This window comes from Oryzias latipes, chromosome 14 (genome assembly GCF_002234675.1).
Source record: "Oryzias latipes chromosome 14, ASM223467v1".
NCBI classification, from domain to species: Eukaryota; Metazoa; Chordata; class Actinopteri; order Beloniformes; family Adrianichthyidae; genus Oryzias; species Oryzias latipes.
In genome coordinates this window covers 24,448,231-24,470,795 of record NC_019872.2, presented here as the reverse complement: position 1 = coordinate 24,470,795, position 22,565 = coordinate 24,448,231, and the positions used below count along the sequence as shown (strand labels likewise).

General features: G+C 42.3%; 1 protein-coding gene and 1 long non-coding RNA gene across 4 annotated transcripts in view; one reads left to right on the top strand and one right to left on the bottom strand.

Annotated features, from left to right (window-relative positions):
• Positions 1 to 951: 951 nt before the first annotated feature.
• Positions 952 to 12,771, top strand: LOC100049521 (fibroblast growth factor receptor 4). 3 transcript variants are annotated; one of them, XM_020709111.1, is made up of 23 exons: positions 952 to 1,120; positions 2,513 to 2,691; positions 2,774 to 2,924; positions 2,997 to 3,044; positions 3,122 to 3,312; positions 3,405 to 3,552; positions 4,127 to 4,186; positions 4,281 to 4,550; positions 4,939 to 5,028; positions 5,109 to 5,275; positions 5,353 to 5,476; positions 6,129 to 6,319; positions 6,402 to 6,540; positions 6,796 to 6,989; positions 7,071 to 7,216; positions 7,488 to 7,609; positions 7,680 to 7,790; positions 7,931 to 8,121; positions 8,935 to 9,057; positions 9,725 to 9,795; positions 9,881 to 10,018; positions 11,190 to 11,295; positions 11,642 to 12,771. In XM_020709111.1, exons 1-23 carry the CDS (start codon positions 1,033 to 1,035, stop codon positions 11,816 to 11,818), a joined length of 3,225 nt encoding a protein of 1,074 aa, XP_020564770.1. In that variant the 5' UTR covers positions 952 to 1,032; the 3' UTR covers positions 11,819 to 12,771. The 3 variants fall into 3 exon arrangements, with proteins under 3 accessions (XP_020564770.1, XP_020564771.1, XP_020564769.1); XM_020709112.1 differs by having other exon boundaries at positions 3,119 to 3,312; positions 6,799 to 6,989; XM_020709110.1 differs by having other exon boundaries at positions 3,119 to 3,312.
• The window catches only part of LOC110016416, a 43,738-nt gene continuing 22,169 nt past the window's right edge, over positions 997 to 22,565 (bottom strand). Inside the window, exons 2-3 of the long non-coding RNA XR_002874593.1 lie at positions 3,883 to 4,040; positions 997 to 1,084 (exon numbers count right to left, since the gene is read on the bottom strand). This is a non-coding gene — a long non-coding RNA (uncharacterized LOC110016416). The remainder of the gene's footprint in view (positions 1,085 to 3,882; positions 4,041 to 22,565) is intronic.

The window sequence follows — 22,565 nt, the reverse complement described above, 5'->3', positions numbered from 1 at the left end:
ACGATTCATTCAGCAAGTCTTTTCTTTAAACGAGCAGGCTGCGTGCGTGAGTGCGCGTGCTGGATGTGTGTGCGTCGCCTGGGTGCCTGGAGCGCGCACCAGCGTCTGGCGCCTGTGCTCAGTTGGCGCAGCGTGGAACAGAAAAATCACTGTCACGTCCCTTCAGGTCTCTAACGGCTCGTCAGGGTTTACAGTCTGCAGCAGCAGCAGCAGCTTCACCTTGAAGGTGACTTTTCTTTCACACAGTCAGCTCCACTCCAATGGGAAATAATCGGGTCACGTATTTCCTGCAAAACTACTTTCTAAAATAAAATGAAATTTTGAAACGATCGCACTTTAATGGTCTTCTATGGCAGTAAAACATTTAATTATTTCTTTTGTGTGACCCAAATTTGTGACAAAACCCATTTTAAGATAGTTTTCAAGGAGAAGTTGATCAAAAAATGACATTCTTAACTAAATAGAATAATAAAAGTGCCAGTTAAGGCAAATAACTTTAACAGTTTTTGGATTTTTTTAAAACTTTTACCCTAAAATAGCAAACAGACAGATGAGTGTCCGCTCCTCAGAGCTCACCGCTCTTCTGGATTCTGCAGCTTCCTGGCACGTTTCAAGTGTTTTCCTAGTAAGGGCCCATTATCCCTGGACAGAGCGAGCTCCATCCATTGACAACAGGCAGTAACAGACCCCCCCCCCCCTCCCATTAACAACAGGAGAGCCTGGACAATGTAAGGCAGAGGAGTGAGACAGTAAGCGGGACATCTGGCTGAGGATACAGCTGCTCACAGTCAAAGGCGGCTCTGTCTGCAGCAATTTGTTTGTGTTTTTGCCATCTGCTGAAAAAGTGAGCAGAAGAGTTTTCCTCTCAGCTCAGAAAGTCTCTGATCAGCAGATCAATCCTCTGCCTCCTTTGCATTTGCAGGATCCAGGTTTCAGAGATTAAGGGGTTCCTGAGGTTGCCGATGCCAGACACTGGCTTGTGAGGCCGCTCCAGCTCTGTCTTTTTAATCGATACTTCGTTGCTTCCTGAAGATGGAGAAGGTCTGTTCTTTCTGGATGCTGCTGGTCTGTCTGGTGGGAGGAGCTGCAGCCAGAACGGTTGCAGAGACAAGAAATAAAGGTTAGTTTGATCATTTTAATAATGTATCGCAGGTAGACCTTTTGGGTTTGAGTGTGTCCATTTGGTTAAACTGAAAGATTTTGTGTCTGTGATTGTTTTCTTTCTGGGAAAGATGGTATTTGAAAAAGAAGTCCAGGTGAAGGCAGTGGTCAAGGAGAAACGAAATTAGAAACTGTTTTTTGCGCCACCGGATCCTTCCGAGGCCCCAAGGCTCAGAAATGTAAATCTGACTGGCTGCATGCCAGCTGTGGGACAGAGAGGGGGTGGCAGGGCCCTTCCACTGGTGTTTTACCAGCAGCCACTCAAGTTGGAAACCAGTCCGCTGCTTCTCCATCCCCTTCCTGTGGGACGCACCTGCAACTCCTGTGGTGAAGCACAGCTGCAGGCTGACCTCCTCCTCACCGATAAGCTTAATTTTCTCCTCCGAAGAGTCGGTCTGGAACAGGTCAGGGCGCTTCTGTAGGATTGTGTAGCTTCCTGGCAGAACAACTGATCTGATAGAGTGGGCACATTTGTTGTCTGTGCCTCATTCGGGGACATGAAGAACATCTTTGTCCCGGCTCGGGGCTCCAGTGCCAGCAAACGGGTCGGCTGTCTGACCGGTCGGGTTTCAGCAGCCGAGCTGTTTGTTTGTGTTGTGTTTTGTGTTGTGTTTGCCCCCTCGCCTCTAGGTGACAATTCACACTCTGTGGCAAGTTCAACTGCAGGGCAGCGTTTCTGAGAGTTGATCAACGCGGGCCTTTCGAAACACAGACTAGCGGCTCCATATTTTGTTCAGAATGTGCGCGGATTCAAAGCAGCCTGTGTCTTTCAGTTTGTTTTCCTCGCTGTGAGGAGGAACCATGCCTGATTTTTCCACTTAGATGGTTTGCAAGAGTGTATTTGTTCCTGAAAGCATTACCTGCATGCACTCTGGGTGATTAGAGAAGAAGGCAGCACTTCACTGCCATGCAGGAACAGATTGCCTTTTCACTCAGAGCTCGCAGGAAGCAATCAGACAGAAAATTGCCCCGGAAAATTGCTCGTTCTGAGTGATTGAGCAGCGAGCGCGCTCTCCGGCCGGAGAGCACGCCGGCAGGTCGGCCGCAGAAAGTGACCCAGAGAATGAACGGCACCGGTGACACCACAGAACAGCTGGGTTATCAGGGCACTCTATCACCAGATCCTGGTGGCATTAAATGTCAGTGAGCATTCAGGAACATGGAGGGTTTGTTACCGGACCTCTCAGGGGTAAACTGAAACCTCCTCAATGTGTCTGAGCAGCTTTTGTCTTGTTCTGTTGGGCGATTTGAGACTCACTGTCCACTTGTTTTAATGGTTAAAGGAACCAATTTAGGATCAAATCTTGGTGCACACGTGACATCCTCAACATGGAATCCTCCCTTTTTGTAGATTTTCAGGAGTCTAGGCCTCTAATTGTGCCAGGTTACCCCAGGAACACCACAGTGGAGTTGGGTGGTCAGGCAAGACTGCTGTGCAAAGTCCACAAGCCAGCATTCACCAAGGTGCAATGGCTGAAGTCTGAATCCAGCAGCACAGGAGCAAGCCAGCCTCAGATCAAAGCTCTGACGGTGAGATCAGGTCTTCACACCACAAAAAAAAAAAGCAGATTTACAACTTTTCTGTCGCTGACTTAATGTTTTCCTCATGCAGCCCCTGCAGAGCAGCTCCTCCAAAACCAAAACTCTTCACTTGTCCAATGTCACGCTGGAAGATGCAGGCGAATACATCTGCGTGGCTGAGAGCAGCCATGCCGGGGAGACTCTCCAGGCCATGCAGTCGGCGTGGCTGCAGGTCCTGCCTGGTGAGTCATTTTGATCATTTGAAATTATAAATTCTTTATTTTCTAAATCTAAATTATTTCTCCGTCCAACAGGAAGCACTTCCCAAGGTTTAGAATTGAACTCAGCAGATGTCCTTCCAGGTACCTTCCAATTTCAGTAAATGTCCTCACATAGAAGCACAAATGCTTCATAAAATTTTCACTTATTCTGGAAGCAGAACTCCCCCCTCGAAGACCCTCCCTGCAGGCCGGTCTGCCTGAAAACGCCACAGCAGTGGTAGGGAGTGATGCTCAGTTTCTGTGTAAGGTCCACGGTGACTCTGGCGCTAAAATGCAGTGGCTGAAGCACGTGGAAATAAACGGCAGTCGCTTCTCCCCCGAGGGTCGTCCCCACGTCAAGATCCTTAAAGTCAGTACCTGAAGCTCCAGAAAGAATCTTAAAACACATCTTCTAGACTTTGATTTAATTGAGGTTCTCTTCTCTTGCCTTGTGTTGCACAGACGAGCAGCTCCGACTCTAATCACGGGGTAGAAATGGAGGTGTTGTCATTGTCAAACGTCAGCCCGGATGATGCGGGAGCGTACACCTGCTGGGCCGAAAATTCAGCGGGCTTTGTCTTCCAAACCGCCTGGCTCACTGTCATTCCAGGTAAAATCCCTTCTATTCATGTGGCATCATTTTTCTTTAGCAGGTTAGTTTTTCACTGTAGGAATTCTTCATCTTATAAAAGTTTATTTTTCAGTTTAAATCACAAATTCTGTAGAAAATGAATCAACTTCAATGACCTTAGATCTAAATTGATCCAAGAGCCCTCTTCTACAAGTAGAAACAGAGAAAAAATGAGTTATTGAGGGTCTCTCCGCACAAACAATTCATTTTTTCATTTTTTCAAATGCATTAGCTGGGATTTTTGCTGCTGGTGACCGTCTGTGTGGGCTGAAAAAACACTCTCCTCCCCTGTTCTCTTCGCTCACTTACATCTCCAGTGAACCTTCACCGCCTCTTCAGTTTCCTCTTCTTCCACTGTCACACTGCAACATGTTCATTAGCTTTTGCCTCTCTTCTTCTGTGTTTTTCTTTTCTCCTCCTCTTTTCTGGAGCGACTGGGGAGGGGAGGGACTTTGTTCTCAGAGGAACTAAATTTGAAAAAAAAAAAAAAGAGGGGGTCAGTTCATCAGGATTTTTGGTCTCTATGGGGATTTCATTGTCCCTGTGTCCTTAGATCCTGAAACAAGACGCACATGGGTTCAGGAGGTCGAAGTTGAAAGAGAGGCTGATTTAGGTGAGCGGCATGTTTGAGCGTATGACAATAACACTAAAAATATTAGAGAAAAGAGACCATGAACGCCCAAAAAACTCTCGTCTGGTTCCTCCAGATGTCCTGGAGGACCTCAGTGAGGACACCACAGAGCATCTTGTCTTGGAGCCAGGTGATGTTTTGAAGCTGCGCTGCGATGTGAGCACACGGCGCAGCGCTGCTGTGACCTGGTACAAGGAGGGTGTCCGGCTCCTGGCCACGACACGCATCAAGATGCGAGGCGCCATGGTGGAGATCACAGACGTGACCTACGAGGATTCAGGAGTTTATGTTTGCACGCTTAGAGGAACCAAACACCCTGTGAGGAACTTCACCATCACTGTTGCAGGCAAGGACGTTAAAAAGAAAATCCCCCGTGTTTGACCTGCCCCTTCACTGGACTTCATTTATTGTTTTAGGTTACAGAATGAAAGAACTTCCTGGAGAATAACTTCACATTTGATCTTGATTTATCAGATACCAGGTTTAGCACTTTGGCTAGCATCTCACTGGATTAAAGCAGCTATAGTGAAAGAGACAAATGAGCACTAATAAGAAGTTGCAAAGTTAAATTTGTTAGTTAAATTTTCTAAATGAAATCTCATTCATTTCCAATAAATCCTGTATTTTCCAATAGCTTCCAGAATGTGACATTTCTGTTATATCCAGAATACAACTTAATTTTGACCCATGAAGCTGTCTCATATTTGATTTTTGTCTATACTCATTTTTTTTAGACTATTTAGGGTCTGGAGATGATGATGAGGACAATGGATTGGGAGATTCATCTGCTGAGAGTGAAAATGACCAAGTGTACCTTTCTAGAGGTTTGCAGTTTCAAACCAAATCTAACATCTCCCCTACACATTATGACCTAGGTATTAATCGCTGGTGTTGCTGTGCACAGGTCCCTTCTGGACTCACACCCAGCGTATGGAGAAGAAGCTGTACGCCGTCCCTGCAGGCAACACAGTGAGGTTTCGCTGCCCGGCCATGGGCACCCCAATCCCAACTATTCGCTGGCTGAAAAACGGACGGGAATTCAGAGGAGAGCATCGGATCGGGGGGATCAAGGTCAGGAGGTTCACCTGCTGAGGTCTAGCAATGCTTTTTTGTTTCCATGCTTATTCTGTTGGGTCTTTTTTGGTTAGCTGCGGCACCAGCACTGGAGCTTGGTGATGGAGAGCGTCGTGCCCTCGGACAGAGGAAACTACACCTGTGTGGTGGAAAACGAATACGGTTCCATCTCCCATAACTATGTCCTGGATGTTCTGGGTGAGACACAAAGCACTCTTTAGAGTTTTAGTTAAACAGGAGCTTTCAGGATTTGATTTTGGAACAGCGATTGTTGGAAGTGACCACTTTTTGGGATGGGCCAACAGGAAAGGAAGGACAAAAAGTGACAAGGACCCCTGGCAATTGCCCTAAAATCAGGACTTAGACAGTCAAGTGTCCACTCCCGTTTTCTACCTGATCTGTGACAAGAAATTGAGGAGTTTTGCGGTTCGTTTGTTCATTTGTTTGCTGGCTGTCCACCGAAGGGTCAGTTTCCGTGCCCAGTGACGGGAGGGAGAGGACTAACGAGACAGCTAACGAGATCAGAGAGTGATTGTGAGCACAGATCAAAGAGACCAGAAACACAGCCGCGCCGGCTAATGGACCCAGTTGCTGTCCCAAAATGGCATTTCCCATTCTTCTGCAACAACATAAACACATAGACACTGGGACCATTGCTGGCTACTTTAAGACTCATGTTTACAAATTGTGTTTGCCAGATGGCAAAAGCTGACATGTCGGCATGTTTTTGTTCTTCACTTAAACACAAGTTTGATTCCACTGTCCATCGTGTCTCGAGATTTGTATATTTTACTCAAAAAATACTGAGCTCCATTTACTCAACCTTTTCCTTTTTCCCCTCCTGATCCAGAGCGCTCCCCCCACAGGCCCATTCTGCAGGCGGGTCTACCAGCCAATACCACAGCAGTGATAGGAAGTGACGTTCAATTCCGCTGTAAGGTCTACAGCGATGCCCAGCCTCACATTCAGTGGCTGAAGCACATTGAAATTAACGGCAGTCGCTTCGCCCCTGATGGGGTTCCCTACGTAAACGTCCTCAAGGTGGGAATGTTGGCCCCAACGTCCACAGTTCTGGCTTTAAAATTACACATGTTCATGAGCTCCTTTTCTCTGTGTCGAGCAGACAGGCAGTCTGAACATGTCCGACGTGGAGGTGCTCTACCTGTCAAAAGTTACCATGGAGGATGCAGGAGAGTACACCTGTCTGGCTGGAAATTCAATTGGCTACGCCCACCAGTCTGCCTGGCTTACTGTGCTGTCAGGTAAACCAGAACCAATAAAAGTTCTTGCTCTTACAGGTCTTTTACTTTCACAGATTTTCTTTACCAGCAGTTATATTTTCTCTTTCCTTTAATGTACGACCCAAAATCTGCTACGGTTACCTGGCGAGTTGGTTAGAAATTAAAGATTGCAGGAAAAAAAGTCTTTATCTGTAGACAAGAAAATTTAAAGGAGGTCTATTTGTTACATGAGACACATGGACAAACAGTTTTGACTCATTGACTGTGTCCATGCAGAAGAAGAAGCAGCTGACTCCATGGAAACCATGGAAACCAAATACACGGACATCGTCATTTACGCCTGTGGATTCCTGGCCTTAATCATGGCGGTCATCATTGTGGTGCTGTGCCGGATGCAGGTCCAGCCCAGACGAGAGCCGTTTGATGCCCTTCCAGTTCAGAAGCTCTCCAAATTCCCTCTTCGTAGACAGGTACGACTTTTTGAAGAGGTCTTAGAAAAAGCTTTTGCAGCCAGAAACTCCATTCATGCTCACAAAAATATTTCCCTTTAGTACTCGGTGGAGTCCAACTCATCAGGGAAGTCCAGCGCCTCTCTGATGAGGGTGGCTCGCCTCTCGTCCAGCTGCTCCCCCATGCTGGCAGGAGTCATGGAGTTTGAGCTTCCCTACGATCCAGAGTGGGAGTTCCCCAGAGAGAAGTAAGACTTTACACCATCACTGATGGGGCAGGTGATGTGTTGGAATTGAGTATGAACTTAAAATTCACTAAAAGAGAAAAAATCTCTGATTGGAAAGAAAATTCTTAGATCAAAACCCATTGTAGCTCTGTAGATTTAAAATAGACTGGCCTGTAGCCCATTTTTAGCTTTGTGTACCCCCTAGTTCAAGAAACCAAAAGGCTAAATTATGGATTTGTGCAGTTTTCTTGTGGGTGTACTAATTTTCTTTTCTTGCCGTTTCACTCTGTAGTTTAACGCTTGGCAAGCCTCTGGGGGAAGGCTGCTTTGGTCAGGTGGTTAGGGCTGAGGCCTACGGCATCAACAAGGACGGCCCGGAGCAGGCCACCACGGTGGCCGTGAAAATGCTCAAAGGTAGGTAGAGTGCTCATTTCTACCGAGTGTGAGGAGGAGCCTATTACTAATCTGAGCGCTGCTTCCTTAGATGACGCTACAGACAAAGACCTGGCTGACCTTATCTCTGAAATGGAGCTGATGAAGGTGATGGACAAGCACAAGAACATCATAAACCTGCTGGGAGTCTGCACACAGGACGGTGAGCGTCTGGCTGACACAAATTAAGACGCACGTCTCCTTTGCCTTCAAGTCACTTGTAAAATGTATACCTTGAGGCAGTGAAAACAATAGAAGCCCCCACTCTTCATCCTGCTGGTGTGTCCCCCCCCCCCTCCACAGGCCCTCTTTATGTGCTGGTGGAGTATGCATCCAAAGGCAGTTTGAGGGAGTACCTGCGGGCCAGGCGACCTCCAGGCATGGATTACACCTTTGATGTGACCAAAGTGCCAGAGGAACAGCTCACCTTCAAAGACCTGCTGTCCTGTGCCTACCAGGTGGCCCGAGGAATGGAGTACCTGGCCTCCAAAAGGGTATGTTCACTTAAAAGAGCCGAGGTTGTTATAAATCTCTTTTCTAAGTGTATGCTCCAGGGTTAGAGAAGAAGTGTTTGTTGTCACCAAAACCATAAAAACCAGAAGAATAAAGGTCAGATTGATTTTTCTGTCAATCTCAAAGGCAGTGCCTCACCCCTCCACCCTCAACTCCATGTTTAAGGTCTGTCATTTTCCCAGCATGCTCTCTGTGTGCGCATCTAATAGACTCGTCTTTGTCTGCCAGCCGGTGTCTGAGACAGGCATTCCAGAGCAGCGAGTCGCTGCAGCTTAAATCCTGTTTACTCTTCTCCATCCATCTGTCCGTCCTTTCGCTCGCAGGGCTTTGTCCTTTTAAGCGCTGCCATAAATCTGTTAGCAAACAGGCAGCAGAGACATCGTCTGGCATCAGGTTTCTGGCTCTCCTGCCTCCTCAGAATGCCGGAGCCTGAAAGTAACCCTCCATTATGGGGGGACCCACAAACCAAGAATGGTTCATTTTGCACGTTCCCACAAATCCCACATCTATTTCGAATGAAAACCAAAATAAACTTAATGACATGCATTCAGTGTAGGCAAGCTTTCTTTTTTCCCCTTCCCAATGTGTTGTTTGTTCTTAAAACTCAGAGATTTCTATAAAAAGACATTTATATTTTTGTGGATTTTTCTATATAGATTTAAGACTCTCCGGGCTTTTCCCCCCCCACTTGCTCTCTTTAAATCACAGACTTGTCTGGCTTCTGAAGAGGTTTTCATAATTCTGATGTTGAAATGTTTGAAACCTATGTTTGTTTTTCGTGTCTCCTTCTGCAGTGCATCCACAGGGACCTGGCAGCCAGGAACGTTCTGGTGACGGAGGACAACGTGATGAAGATTGCAGACTTTGGCCTGGCCAGAGGAGTCCACCAGATTGACTACTACAAGAAAACCACCAATGTGAGTGACTGCTTGTGTAATCGCATTTTCAGGAATTCAGTCCTTTGAATTTCTAGTAAAAAAAAACAGACGGTTTCTGGAGAGCTTTCTGTGAGGGTCAGACACAAACACGGCACACTTAGCTGGACATCCTTTGGTTTTGAACTGAATCAGTATCAGATGGTCATTTCAAGTCTTTTCGGATAAACCACCTTCATGTAACCCTTGTGCTATCTTAGATGAGCCCACCCTTACATTGACGTGTTCTCCCTACCATGACAAAGGTGGATAAAGGTGGAAAGATTTCATGTAATCCATGGACACCAGTGAAGATCACAAATCATTGAAGAAAAAAGGTTCAGAGCACTGTCTAGTGGGTCTAGATGACCCAACTCCCAATGGAAAAGTGCCTAGGATAGCACATATTGTCAGATCGATGTTTTAGTTGCCTAAAACCACATTTGCCCAATTCCTTTTTAGTTGGAAACGTCTCATGATAGATGTCTGATGTTTTCCTCTGACTGGCAGCAGGCTTAATGGAAGTTAATTGGAAACCAGCAGATGAGGAGGGAGGGAGAGGATCATGATGCAGAAATGAAAGAATTTGGAGAGTTACAGTCAAGTGTTAAAAAGACGTGGAGTGCTGTGAAGCTGTCAATGCTCAACATCTCATGGTCTCTCTCTGTAGGGGCGTCTGCCAGTGAAATGGATGGCACCAGAAGCTCTGTTTGACAGAGTCTACACACACCAAAGTGATGTGTAAGTTCATGGGATCCTTTTTATTTGTGCTTTTTAAAATATTTTACTGAAGCACTAAATTCTTTTCTGTCCCTTTGTCTGTCAGGTGGTCGTTTGGTGTCCTTATGTGGGAGATTTTCACGTTGGGGGGTTCGCCGTACCCCGGCATCCCCGTCGAGGAGCTCTTCAAACTGCTAAAGGAGGGACACCGCATGGACAAACCTTCCAACTGCACACATGAACTGTAAGCAGAAGCTTTTCTCTTCTCAATTGCATCAAATTTTAATAAACAGTAAACAGCTTAGTGTTGTTTCTCCTTTTAAGGCAAAAAGTTGAGGTGGAAGTTTGACAAAGAGTTGGATTTCAGTAACTGATGCAGAGGACTGTAAAAACTGCCTTCAAATTTGACTAAAATGGTAGTTCTGACCACGCAGTGGTTAGCGCTTTTGCCTCACAGCAAGAAGGTCCCGGTTCCGGCTTCCTCCCACCGTCCAAAAATACGCTTCATTGGTCACTCTAAATTGTCCCTAGGTGTGAATGCGGGTGTGTATGGTGTGTGAATGTGTGTGAATGTGTATGGTGTGTGAATGTAGCCCTGCATCAGACTGGCAACCTGTCCAGGGTGTACCCTGGCTTTACCAACAAGTGGTTAGGATAGGCTCTGGCAGCCCCGTGACCCCGAAAGGGACAAAACGTGTTTAGAAGATGGATGGTATTTCTGCAGTAAAATGCTATAAATCTGGTGAGAAGAATACATTCCCCTGGATTTTTCCAATATAACAATTTAACCCAAACGCATACATACAAAATTTTAAACTACTAAATATTTTCCCCATGTCCCTCAGTTTTCTGAAACACTCCGTCAAGTATGGATCATATAATCACTTCGTAATGCAAAGAGTAAAAGCTTAGTTTTAGGTTAATTTTGCCCGTCTTTAAACGTGATCTACTTTTTTTGTTGTAGGTGGAGCTAATGTAACATGCTAATAGCTAAGCTTTGTATTTTTACAGGCCTGTATATTTATTTAATTTTTAATTAATGCTGACTTTTTCGCTTATATATTTTTCTAATCTATATTTCTATCAGATGCCATTTTTGGTAACAGTGTTAGCCAAACAGCAACATGTTTAATGAATAAATAGTCCAAGTGCAACAGCTGCTGAACACGTCTGATTCCTAAACAAATTATACCTAAACGAAGATTAAGAGGAAGAGCAAATGGTCTACCAAAACAAAAAATACATTTGTGTTTAAGTGGCATTAGGTTCACGGAATAATTGAGTGATAAAACAGGGAAAAGAAAGTGTTTTTAAAGTGTAGAAAATGCACTGAAAGAAACAGAAAGTATGCATAAAAGTGTTCTTTGTCTGTACAGATTGATGAAATATTTTTTGTGACATGTGATCCTTTGCAGATATATGCTGATGACCGAGTGCTGGCACGCCATTCCAAACCAGAGACCGACGTTCAAGAAGCTGGTGGAGGAGCTGGACAAGGCTCTGCTCTCCATTTCTGACGAGGTGGGCCTCCCACGCACACAGATGCTTTCTGACGATCTGTGGTCCAGATGCACACTGACACCACAGAGCCAGTTCCCGGGTTCATCAAACAATAAAACAAAAAAACCAAGCATCAGATATTTACGATATAATCATCAGCAGATGTCTTAGGGGTTCATCTGAGTGATTGGTTATTGTTTCGTTTAACTGCATACATTCATTTCAAATGACACTAGACCATGAAATGCTTGTTTATGTGAACATGATAGCAAAAAAAAAAGTATTGGTTGTAAATTCTATACATTTGCATGGACAATTTCACCGATGTGGATTAGCGTTTTTCTCATTTTTCTCTGATTTCTTTCAGTACTTGGACCTGTCCACGCCTTTCGAGCAGTACTCCCCTTCCTGTGAGGACACGTCCAGCTCCTGCTCATCTGACAACGACTCCGTTTTTACCCACGATGCCTTGTCCACTGATCCCTGCCTCCTGAGCTACCAGGACGTGCACTCCCGGATAGACACAAAGACGGCTCTCCGATAGGAACTCAAACCCAACACTGGAGTGGCCCAGTGCTTCTCTTGTACAGTGCCACGTCTATTGGATGCCAAACTAAAGGTCTGCTGCTGCATTTATAAAGATTAAGTTAAAGATTTTTATTTTTAACAGGACCTCCATTACGGCACCAGTTAAAGCCCTTAGATATAAGCAGGCATTTATGCACACAGACTCATACTTACACACATGCACATGGAGCACTGAGGCCATCGGCTTCATCAAGAGGTGGAGAAGAACTGCAGGAAGCCAGCAGAAGAAAGGAGGACAAAAACAGACCGTCAGCGCTGTGCCCAAGAACAGGAACCTCAAAAAAATAGGCAGAAGACACCCCTGAATCTCACCAGCTCCTCTTCAGAGGAAGACAATGGACAACCCCACACCCCTCCTCAGCAAACATGACCCAAAGCCAGGGTTTGAAACCTCGGTCGTAAAGACATTTTTTGTACAGAAAGAAAGATTTATTTTGCTATGTAAAAGGTAAGAAGCTGATTGTTGAATATAAATCTCTCTATATAAGATTATTTTACTTTTGTGTTGCTTATTTAAGAAGAAAACTGTCTTAAATCTCAGGATCTCTCATGCTAAGTTGCTGTGTTGGCAACAAAGTGCCTGAACTGACGATTTCCTGTGAATATATTAGATTATTAAAATAATTATATGTACATAATAATAAAAGGAAGGCGTTTGCGTGTTATAAGTTATTCCGAATGACGCAAAAAATTAAGGTACTGGAGGCAGGAGGAGAGGAGGAATCTAATCCCAAAAGTGCCAAACCAGCAGCAGCAGCGGCGGCAGCGGTCAGGCTAGCTTCCTGTTCATCCTTCCTTCCAAAACTCCTCACTTGTATCTATTAGCCTGCAGAAATCTGCCTCAGATTGCAAACCAACATTGCAAACCAACAACAGATGATGGGAATAATTGGCTTCAACAAAAAAAAAGGAAAAATAACTCCTCTGAGTTGTAGAAAGCCATTAAACTCCTGTAAAAAAAACAACAACTTCCATTTGCTATTTTTCAGCAGGCAGATGTCCAAACAGATGAATGAAATGAGGAAGCCAGCTATTGTTGTTGGAGGAAAACCACGGTTTTGGGGTTCGAACGAACACAGTGGTCAGGTGGTCATCCTCCAACATCCAGTAGAATCCAACATCAGGAATCTCACTCCAAACCACTTTGACAAGAATAAAACAGAGAGAGACAGAGTGAGTGAGTGTGTGTGTGTGTGTGTGTGGGGTGGGGGGGGGGGGGGGTGGGGGGGGGCTGTGAATGTGGAAGCCTGTGTGATTGATTTCAAATAAAGGAGGAGGGGTAGGGACTCCTCATTGTCTGGCTGTAACCCTTCACCCAGCTCAATCTGGTGGCGAGGGGTCCTCAGGTCCACGGTCTAACTGGACAATGAAGGCTTTGCAGTCTTAATGGGTGTGACTGTGGACCAGAGAGAGTGCTGGGGGGGTGGTGTTGTGGGGCAAGCTTGGACTTGTGTGCAAATGAAGAGGCTCTTATTATGGTAATAAGCCTTCTTCTTTATCCCAGGAGCTTTTTAAATTCCAAATCTTAATTCAGATTGACTGAGCTGCCATCGCTATCAGGACCAGCTGTAGTTGATTCCCCCCCATGGATGGAAACGCCATCCGAGTCCAAACAAATATGAGCATTGAAGACTGAACTGGGCAGCACCAACAAAGAGATCAAACCTTTGTCTCCTGCAGAGAAAAGTGAAGGTTTTCATTTCAAAAGTGGTTGGTTTTTTTGCCAGTGAAGTATTTCTGATCTACTTTCCTCACATGTTTGCATTTCTTGCATGTTAATCATCTTGTTGTCTCAGTCTTACTTTGAAATTTGCATCCATAAAGTGTTTTTTTTTTTATCAAGTCACCCCCCCCCTCCGATAAACTCTAAATGATCACTTTGTAAAACGTCCCTCAAGAGAGCCGTCTTAGAAATATCTAATTTATTTGTTTATTGTTTTGTTTTTATATGAAAGAAAGTATAATTTAAAATAAATGAGCTGTGTGTCTCTGCTTCTGCTACACTCTCATTTAGTCACAGTCTTTCAGTGTCTCCTGTTAAAAATAACACACATACACCCCCCCGTGCTGCACAGTTAGGTTTTCTATATTCAGATGTTCTTGCTGGCAGTTGCCTGTGGTCATTGCGGTGCAGGACCTCTCTCATCTGCACAGTGGTGCTCTACTGTAAACTATTTTTAAAATGTTTTTAGGGCAGAACTTTCAGAAAGAGCAGCTGTTAACACAAACTTTACCCTGTTTATTTATAAAGCGACGGTTCACAACCAACCGACTGTTCACAACCTTGCTGCACAAGAGCCAAGAAGCATTAACTACACAAATGATCTTTTAAATCGATCCATTCCAGTTTAGATCATACTCATCCATTTTCCAAACTTGCTTAATCCCTCTTTCAGAATCACAAAGAGGCTGGAGCCTATCCCAGCTACTTTTGGGCGAAGGCGAGGTCCACCCTGGACAGGTCACCAGGCCACAACTATACATGCTCACATTCACGCCTAAAGGACCATTTAGAATCACCAATTAACCTATGAAGCACGCTTTTAGACTGGGCAAAAAACCAGAGTGCAGGGAGAAAACCCACAGACCCTTCCCAACCTAGCTGGAATTTTAACCAGGGGGTTGTCACTGAGCAAGCGTGCTTTTAGATCATTCACATGAGGCCAAACTGACAAACATCTATTTCAATCCAGACAACAGACTACATGGAGGGGTTTTCAGTGAGCATTAGTCAAGTTGGGATGGAGCCAGTGCTATAAGAAGGATGAAGCACACATTCTTTATGAACTACTGCCGCTCTGCAGCAACTGTCCAAGAAAACAACACAGCTTTTTTTTCTGTGTGACCAAAAACGACATGATCATAACTAAAATGCCATTGGGAATGCTTTCACAATAGATCCAAAGATGATCGAAGTAGGACTATAACTTGTATAGTCTATGATTCTCTGGTAGAGAGCTCAAGTCATTTCTTCCTTTATTGTGTCAAATCAACGAGGTCCTAAAGCTGCAAGGTAGCCCCAAACCATGACACTAACGCCATCATATTTGTATTTTAGCCGAGTTAAACTGCTGTTTTATTATTTTTTTATTTTTATTTCCGTGCTTCCTTTTTCTTTGTGAAAGCTACACTGTTTTAAGGCTTTTTAGTTTAGATAAGGGATCTGCAACCTTAGGCTCTGGAGCTTCATATGCCTCTTTTATCCCGTATAGTGACTCTCTGGCGGGAGGAAAAACAAACTAAAAGTTTTAAAAATGTTTCAGCTTGCGTTTTTTTCAATATAGATTAGTTAGATTTATACATTTATGGCTGATAAGGTCCCACAGCAGTTAGATCAATTGCGAAGTTTTGTACACCCTGCTGACATCACATTAAATCAAGAGGCCTTGTTCGCTCTGCTGTTGCTACAGATTTCAAATACTATCAAAACTTTAAGGTTATGCTCAAGTTGCCAGCAGCAGAAAGTAGGGAAAAGGATGACAGTTCACCAAAGTAGACCTAGAAGGAAGAGAATAGGTCATATTTGACTCGTGTTGTTTAACCCTTGTGCTATCCTAGGCACTTTAACATTGGGAGTTGGGTCATCTAGACCCACTAGACAGTGCTCTGAACCTTTTATCTTCAATGATTTGTGATCTTCACTGGTGTCCATGGATTACATGAAATCTTTCCACCTTGATCCACCTTTGTCATGGTAGGGAGAACACGTCAATGTTAGGGTGGGGTCATCTAAGACAGCACAAGGGTTAAAAAAGTGGGATGTGGCACAGGATGTCTTATTTTTTTAAATGAAGTTATGCAAGCCTCTGTCAAAAAGTAAAAAACAATTTAGAAAAAAGGGATTTTTCTTTGTCTATTTATGGTTTTTTTTCTTTCCCAGAAAATAAAAAAAAAATAAAAATCAAAAACAACAATACAACAATTTTCAAAAAGGTGAAATGAGACTCCGACTATATCGATTTCACATGAAATACACAAACAAAAATGGATTAAATCACATATAGCAATGAACAGAGAGATCCAAAAATCCATTGATTCCCCCCCTTCGTATTTCAAAACCAAGCATTTCTTTAAGAGATGAAGACGGAGAGCAGGCCCAGACTTTATCTGATGAAGCAGGATGGAGCACGGAGAGCTGCAAGACTCTGGAGATTTATTGCTCATGGGAGATAAGACACACAAACAGGCATGCATGCATGTACAGACCACACACCGTGTACACAGGAGATAACACTGACACACAGTCATGCTCAAACACACACACACATTAGCCACATCTACCATTTAGGCATTAAACACATACACCATTATGAAAGAGTGAGGCTGGTTGGGATCACTGCTGACCCCTTAACCCGCCTCTTGACTTTTCACCCCATCTCCTCATTCTTCTACCCTCCTGTCTCAGTCTGTCATCCACCTCTCCGTTTCTCCTCATAATTTTGTTCGACTTTTGCTTTTCTTCGTGTCCACACATCAGTGTGGACACGAAGAAAAGTGGTCTACTTTTTGTGGTCTACTTTTTCTCTGAAAGCTGAGCTTAAATCTGACAAGAACAATTGCTCCCTGTAGAGTTGAAAAAGTTAAAAATCTGTGATTGAAAGCATTTTATGGTGAAAAATGACAATAAGAAAATCTGTGATTGAAAGCATTTTATGGTGAAAAATGACAATAAAAAAATTATATGAGCCACTTGAAAAAATTAATCATATTTAGCATAAAAAGAACACTTGTGTTTGCTCCTTTTTTGTTATTGTACCAAATATTTATGGCAACAACAAAATAAAATAAAAAATCTAATTTTGTTAGAAACACTTTTTTATCTCCATTTTTAATTGAAAGCCACATTTGTACAGATGATGGATTTGTAGGATAATCAGCACAGCCAACCATGTGGGCTGCACACATAAACAAGAAAAAAAGACCACATTTTGTCTGCATTCATAAATCAGATTATATTGCTGCTGCCATTGACTCTCGTTTGGGGCTCCTGCAGTTGGTTACTGAACCGTGTTCACCCGTGAGTCCAGATTCTGCCAAAAGCAGTTAAAAGATAAATTCTAAAGATAAGACAGAATGGTGTGCAGATTGTTGTACCGCCAAAGAAACAACTTTTGTTGGAGGCGCCCGCGTAGCTGAAAATCTGTTTTTAGATCAGTCTCAAAGCAAATGGTGGGACTACACTGTGTCCATCCAAATGTACAGTTGATAGCTCATATTTGTAAGAAAGTACACCCGGCATTTATTTTCAAATGAGCTTCAGCTTAAATTGAAGCCTAAAGTGACATATAACTCCAATAATCTATTGATCCATTTTCAAAGTGTTCTCCATGGTCTTTTAATTATGAATATATGCATATATATGTGCAGTTTTTAGCCATATTCAAAAAACCTGTGTTGTTTCCCAGGACATGTTTCTGCAGAGTGTATTTGAAATTCGCCTCTTAGTTGTGGTGCAGAGTAAGACTCCCCCCTCATTTCCTATTACTCCTTTGTTCACACTCTCTCCCGCCAGCTACAAGCTTTTAGAATTACCATTTTTTGTCTGCTCCGGATCCACAACAATTTGAATAAAGAAACAATCAGAAATGCCATTTTAATCTTAATTTTCTGTAAATGTCTTCCATCATAAGAAATGCTACAAAACATGTTCAAAACACCTGTTTTGTCTGTGACTCCGTTTGGCTACCGCCTGTCCCGTACCTCGCCTGGATCCTGACCATTGTAGTTTCCTCTCCCATGCTCTCATGCTCGTTATTTCCCCCCATTCCTGCCTGACCCTGGTTTAGCTTTGTGGAGTTTTAGCTGAGCCAATAAACCTTGCTGCATTTGGAACCAACCATCTGCCTGTTTTTGTGACACTCATCATCTTGTAAAAGTCCTCATGCCTTGACTCACTTCTGAATTATTTCTCTATATGTTCACTCAGCCGCTTGAATCATTCTCTCTTTTTGTTTTCTGAGTGGCTGTGTTTGAGCGCAGCACCTGACTCAGTGGGTTCCACATCTGCTGACTTGCTTCCTCCTTGATTTGCCTGATTAGACAGCAAGGGTCCAGTTTTTATTGTGGGGGTTTGACAGCTAATCCAGTTCGCATTCAGTGAAATGAGCCAGCACCCGGGCTAATCGGAAACCTCCAGGCAACGGTCTTACTGACTTTTATGATGTGCTTAGGTGCTGAGTGCAAGAATGTTGGGTTATTTTTTCATCTTTATTTTAAAGCCAATGCCTTTTTCTAACACGTCATTCAAATGACATGACATGAACAGATTGTTTTATTTCAGAGCAAAAGTAGAACTCGGTATAAGTTTGAACTGCTGACATTTTTACAAATATAAAAACATTTTCCTTAGTTTGTAGCCATTTCAACATTTTACATTGCAATTATTATTTACAAAAACTGGTAGTAAACTTCCAATAACAGCTACTTGCTTACCACATCTGCATCTCTCAGCTTCTTTCATCCTCTTGTCTACATTGATATCAATTCTCTGAAGATATTTTCAGATTGAGCTGTTTGGCCCAAATCAGAGATAATTTTTTCTTACAGCTTTATTTGCAGGTGAGAAATATCGCCTGAACTTTGATGAGCCAACTTTGGTTCACCTGGACACTTGCAAGTGAACTCTGGTGTGGTTCAGAACAGTGTAAATGCAAGCCTTTAAACTAAACCAAGAAGACTGCACTAATTCAATGAGAGACTCCTGTGTCTTTTTCTAGGACATAGTTTCTGCAGAGTGGCAGTAGTTCATTAGAAATTTCCAGCACAGTTGTGGGCGGGACTATTGGCACAGAGCAAGCAACATTACCGGTGCCATAAAAATGGTGAGAAATATTGGAGCTATCCAGCCATACAGTTTTGAGCAAGACGCCAACTAAGACGAGGAAAACAAAGACGTACATGGATCTTATTGTCTACGAGCGGATGCAACAGAGCAGGGAGTTTATGGTCAACTCATTGTGCCAGTCCCAAGCCTGGATAAATTCAGAGGGTTGTGTTAGGAAGGACATGCCACGTAAAATCTTTGCCAAACCAAATATGTGAATTGTACCTACAATATCCATGCCGGATCGGTCGAGGCCCGGGTTGGCAAGGACCGCCATCGGTGCTGTTCATCGACAGGGTGACAGTCAAAGAAGGAGAGGAGGAAGCTGCATTCATGGGATGCAGTGAACGAAGACTTGAAGTGGGCTGGTGTTAAGTAGAGAAGACAGGGTTAGATGGAAGAAGCCGATTCGCTGTGGCGACCCCTTAAGGGAAAAGCCGATAGAAGAAAGAACTGACCGTGTTGAGGCTGAGGTTCATGGCGTCTGTTGTGAGTCAAAACATAATCCGTTCCTGAGCTTCACACAGATGAAGTTTCAGTGAAGTCATGCCTGAATTTATTGAACAAACAGCAACTATCTTCACTGAGAAAATTCCAATAATCAAAGGATCACAGTTGTTATGAAGGGATGAAGATGAGGTGCTTTGATCCTCAAGCAAATAAAATGTCTCCCACAGATAAAACAAACTGCTGACAATGTCTGTCTTGTGTTTCTCAACTCATCGTTCTCACAACACTGGAGGAATTCAAACAGTAAAGACTTGCACTTAGAATTGCCTGAAAACTTGCCTTAACATTTTTTTAAAGGTAATTAAAGATAAAATGAAAAGGATGTTGAGTATTTAAAATGAAGCTAATTCCATTTAGGTTTTAGATTGGAGTTGATCTAGAGTATGTGAGCATCCACATAGCAAGTAAACTTGTTACTTTATCACAGATTTTCTGTTAAAGACACATTTTGGCAAAAGACTGCAGCAAACAAATGTTGAGCAACGACTGTTACATTTGGTTTTAAGTGATCTTTGGGATTTTTGTTTGGACCTGTTGGATCATCAACCCTTTAAATGACTCAAGTGATCTCCATTAACCAATGGCTAGAAATCTCTCTGACAATTTGTGGCAAAGTGCAGATTTTTATTTTTTTATTTTTTAATGTGAAAGGTTATTCAGGTTTCAAATCTACAAAGGTAGCCCAGACCGTCAACCTACCACCAAAAGGTTTGACTGCTAGTACATTTTTTTTTATCTCTGTCCTACATGCTAAAGGTCTGTCCCATCAGTGTTAGTCCAAGTTCTGGATGTAATCACAACATTTTTATCCAACGGAGATGGGTTTTTGAGTCTCTTATTTAGTGTTAAATATCTTGACTTTGTTTTTGTTTTTTTACTTTGTTCTTTTGCAAACCACTAGATGAGATATTCTTGTCTTCTTTGAGTCATTTGAGACACATTTTGTAACTCCTTTGAGGATCAATAAATACCAGAGTTGTTTTGTCATCTGTTCTTAGTGAACTTTACAAAGTAGCACAGTGTGTATTGTGTTTACAATATATATATTTAGTGTTTGAGAGGTTTTAGTTTGAGAATGCTCAAGTCTGAGTGAAGCAGCTATTTTTAGTAAATAATAGGGATGTGACAACTAATCGATGAATCTATGTCTAGTCCTATGATCTATGTCTAGTCCTATGATCCAACCAGATCAATCGAATCCAAGAATCGAATCAAATTGACCTTTACATTATATAAATGTTTCAAAATGAGATAATCAAATCCATATTGGAAAATACCATTTGGAGTGACACACAGTAGGTTTCTTTTACTATGACGTAAAAATGACAAAGTGCATCACAGCGGACAACACATGCGTGATGACAGCAAAAAATGACCAGTCCATCATTAAAGTCCAATGTGTGGAAACGCTATCAAAGATTTGTGTGGTAGAATGTATACTAATGTTTCCTATGGATTATTTTATGTGGAAAAACAACATTAGGCTGAACTTTATGAAAGTAAAATGTGAATCGATTTGACATTAATTCTTGTTGACTTGTTTGTCTGTACATATGTTTGATTTACACTTGATTATTTTGCCAGAAATACAAGGAATCTGGAAAACTTCACCTTCACTGTTCAGTACCAGGTATTTATCTCTGAGCTACACTGGTTGAAGTTTTGGCTAAAGATGTCCTGGATTTTAGGTCAGTGAATGGGATTAAATGGGATTGTTCAAAATGAACCAAAATCGAAAGTAAATCGAATCGACAACCACAAATATTGTATTAAATAGTATTTAAAATGAACCGTTACATCCCAAGTAAATAAATAACTTTTAAATATTCTGTTAACTTGATGTACATTTCTATTGACAACAATTGTAGGGATTGGTATCAATTCAGATGAAAAAAATATGACAGTATAATAAAGTTTTTTGTTTTTTGCATTTTTTTTTAGAAAACTAAAATAAGATATTTTAATAAATGCTGTGTTTTAAATTGGTGCACCCATGCTAATCCAGGGAAAGAGGCAGAACTGTATTACAAAGGGCCTCCCTAGTACATACAAACCATCTTTACAGTTTAACCATTAAAAACAGCTTTAATTCACAAAATAACTTAGCAATAAAGACTTTGAAGAAGTGAATGAAACTAAAATCTTAATGCAAATGAATTTATCAACTGTTTTTGCTAAAATGTGAGCAAAAGTTTACTTCTGAAGTCCCCAACGTAGGGCTGAATGATTATTCTGGATTTTCTGCAGAAATGGGATTGATTGTTTTTTATGGACTCCTGACCCATTGAGAATGCACCCAGCCTCCTGTCCAATCACAGGAGGGATGAGCAACAGCCTGAAGACCCACCTGTCACCTGACATGTTAGAATCCTGCTACACATTAATCTCATGGGTGGGAATTCTTTTTCAAACAGAAAACACAAATGTGATTTTATATATATATATATATATATATATATATATATATATATATATATATATATATATATATATATATATATATATATATATATATATATATATATATATATGTAATATATAATATTACATATATATATAATATATATATATGTAATATATAATATTACATATATATAATATATATATATATATATATATATATATATATATATATATATATATATATATATATATATTCACACACACACACACACTATTATAAAGTCTGCACAATTGTGTCTTTTTCCTAGAATTCTCCTCTCCATATGGAATAAACTTTGTCCAATAAACTTGCCTGATTATGGGCTGTTTTGCAGGAACAATGTGCTCAAACAGTACAGGTTTTGGGAAGGCTGACTGTCGGCATGGAGCAACTCTCAGTTTATCAGTGTTTAAACTTTAACTGCTGCAGCACCGTGGACCCTGGACTATCCAAACACAGCGTGCACAACTGAGTCAAGCTGTGTGTGTGTGTCAGTGTGTGTGTGCAATATTTGCTGCTCCACTTTATCTACTGACCTCCGGAAGTATTTGTGATTCTGTCTGCACACAAAGTGTGTGATAAGGCCAGGAAGAGGGTATGTGCAGGATGTTGAGTTAACACTGGGACAACATAAAAGCGCCTTATCACGCCGAGAGGCGGCCATAACACAACAAGCAGCCACGTGGGTCCACAGCAGAGTCAGTGCTGACACAGCCTGCAGGGGGGAGGACATGGGTCCAGCCAAGCCTTCCTTACTGTCATAACCCTTTTACACACTTATTGTTTTTATTCTAAATAATGGGATTTTGGTCTTTTCCCCCCCATCAGTAAATACTAAAATTTAGATTTGATGAAACTCAGTTTTTCAGAAACTTTTGGGAGCAAAACTACACTCAAGCTATGTGCACACTTGACACAGTGAATGCA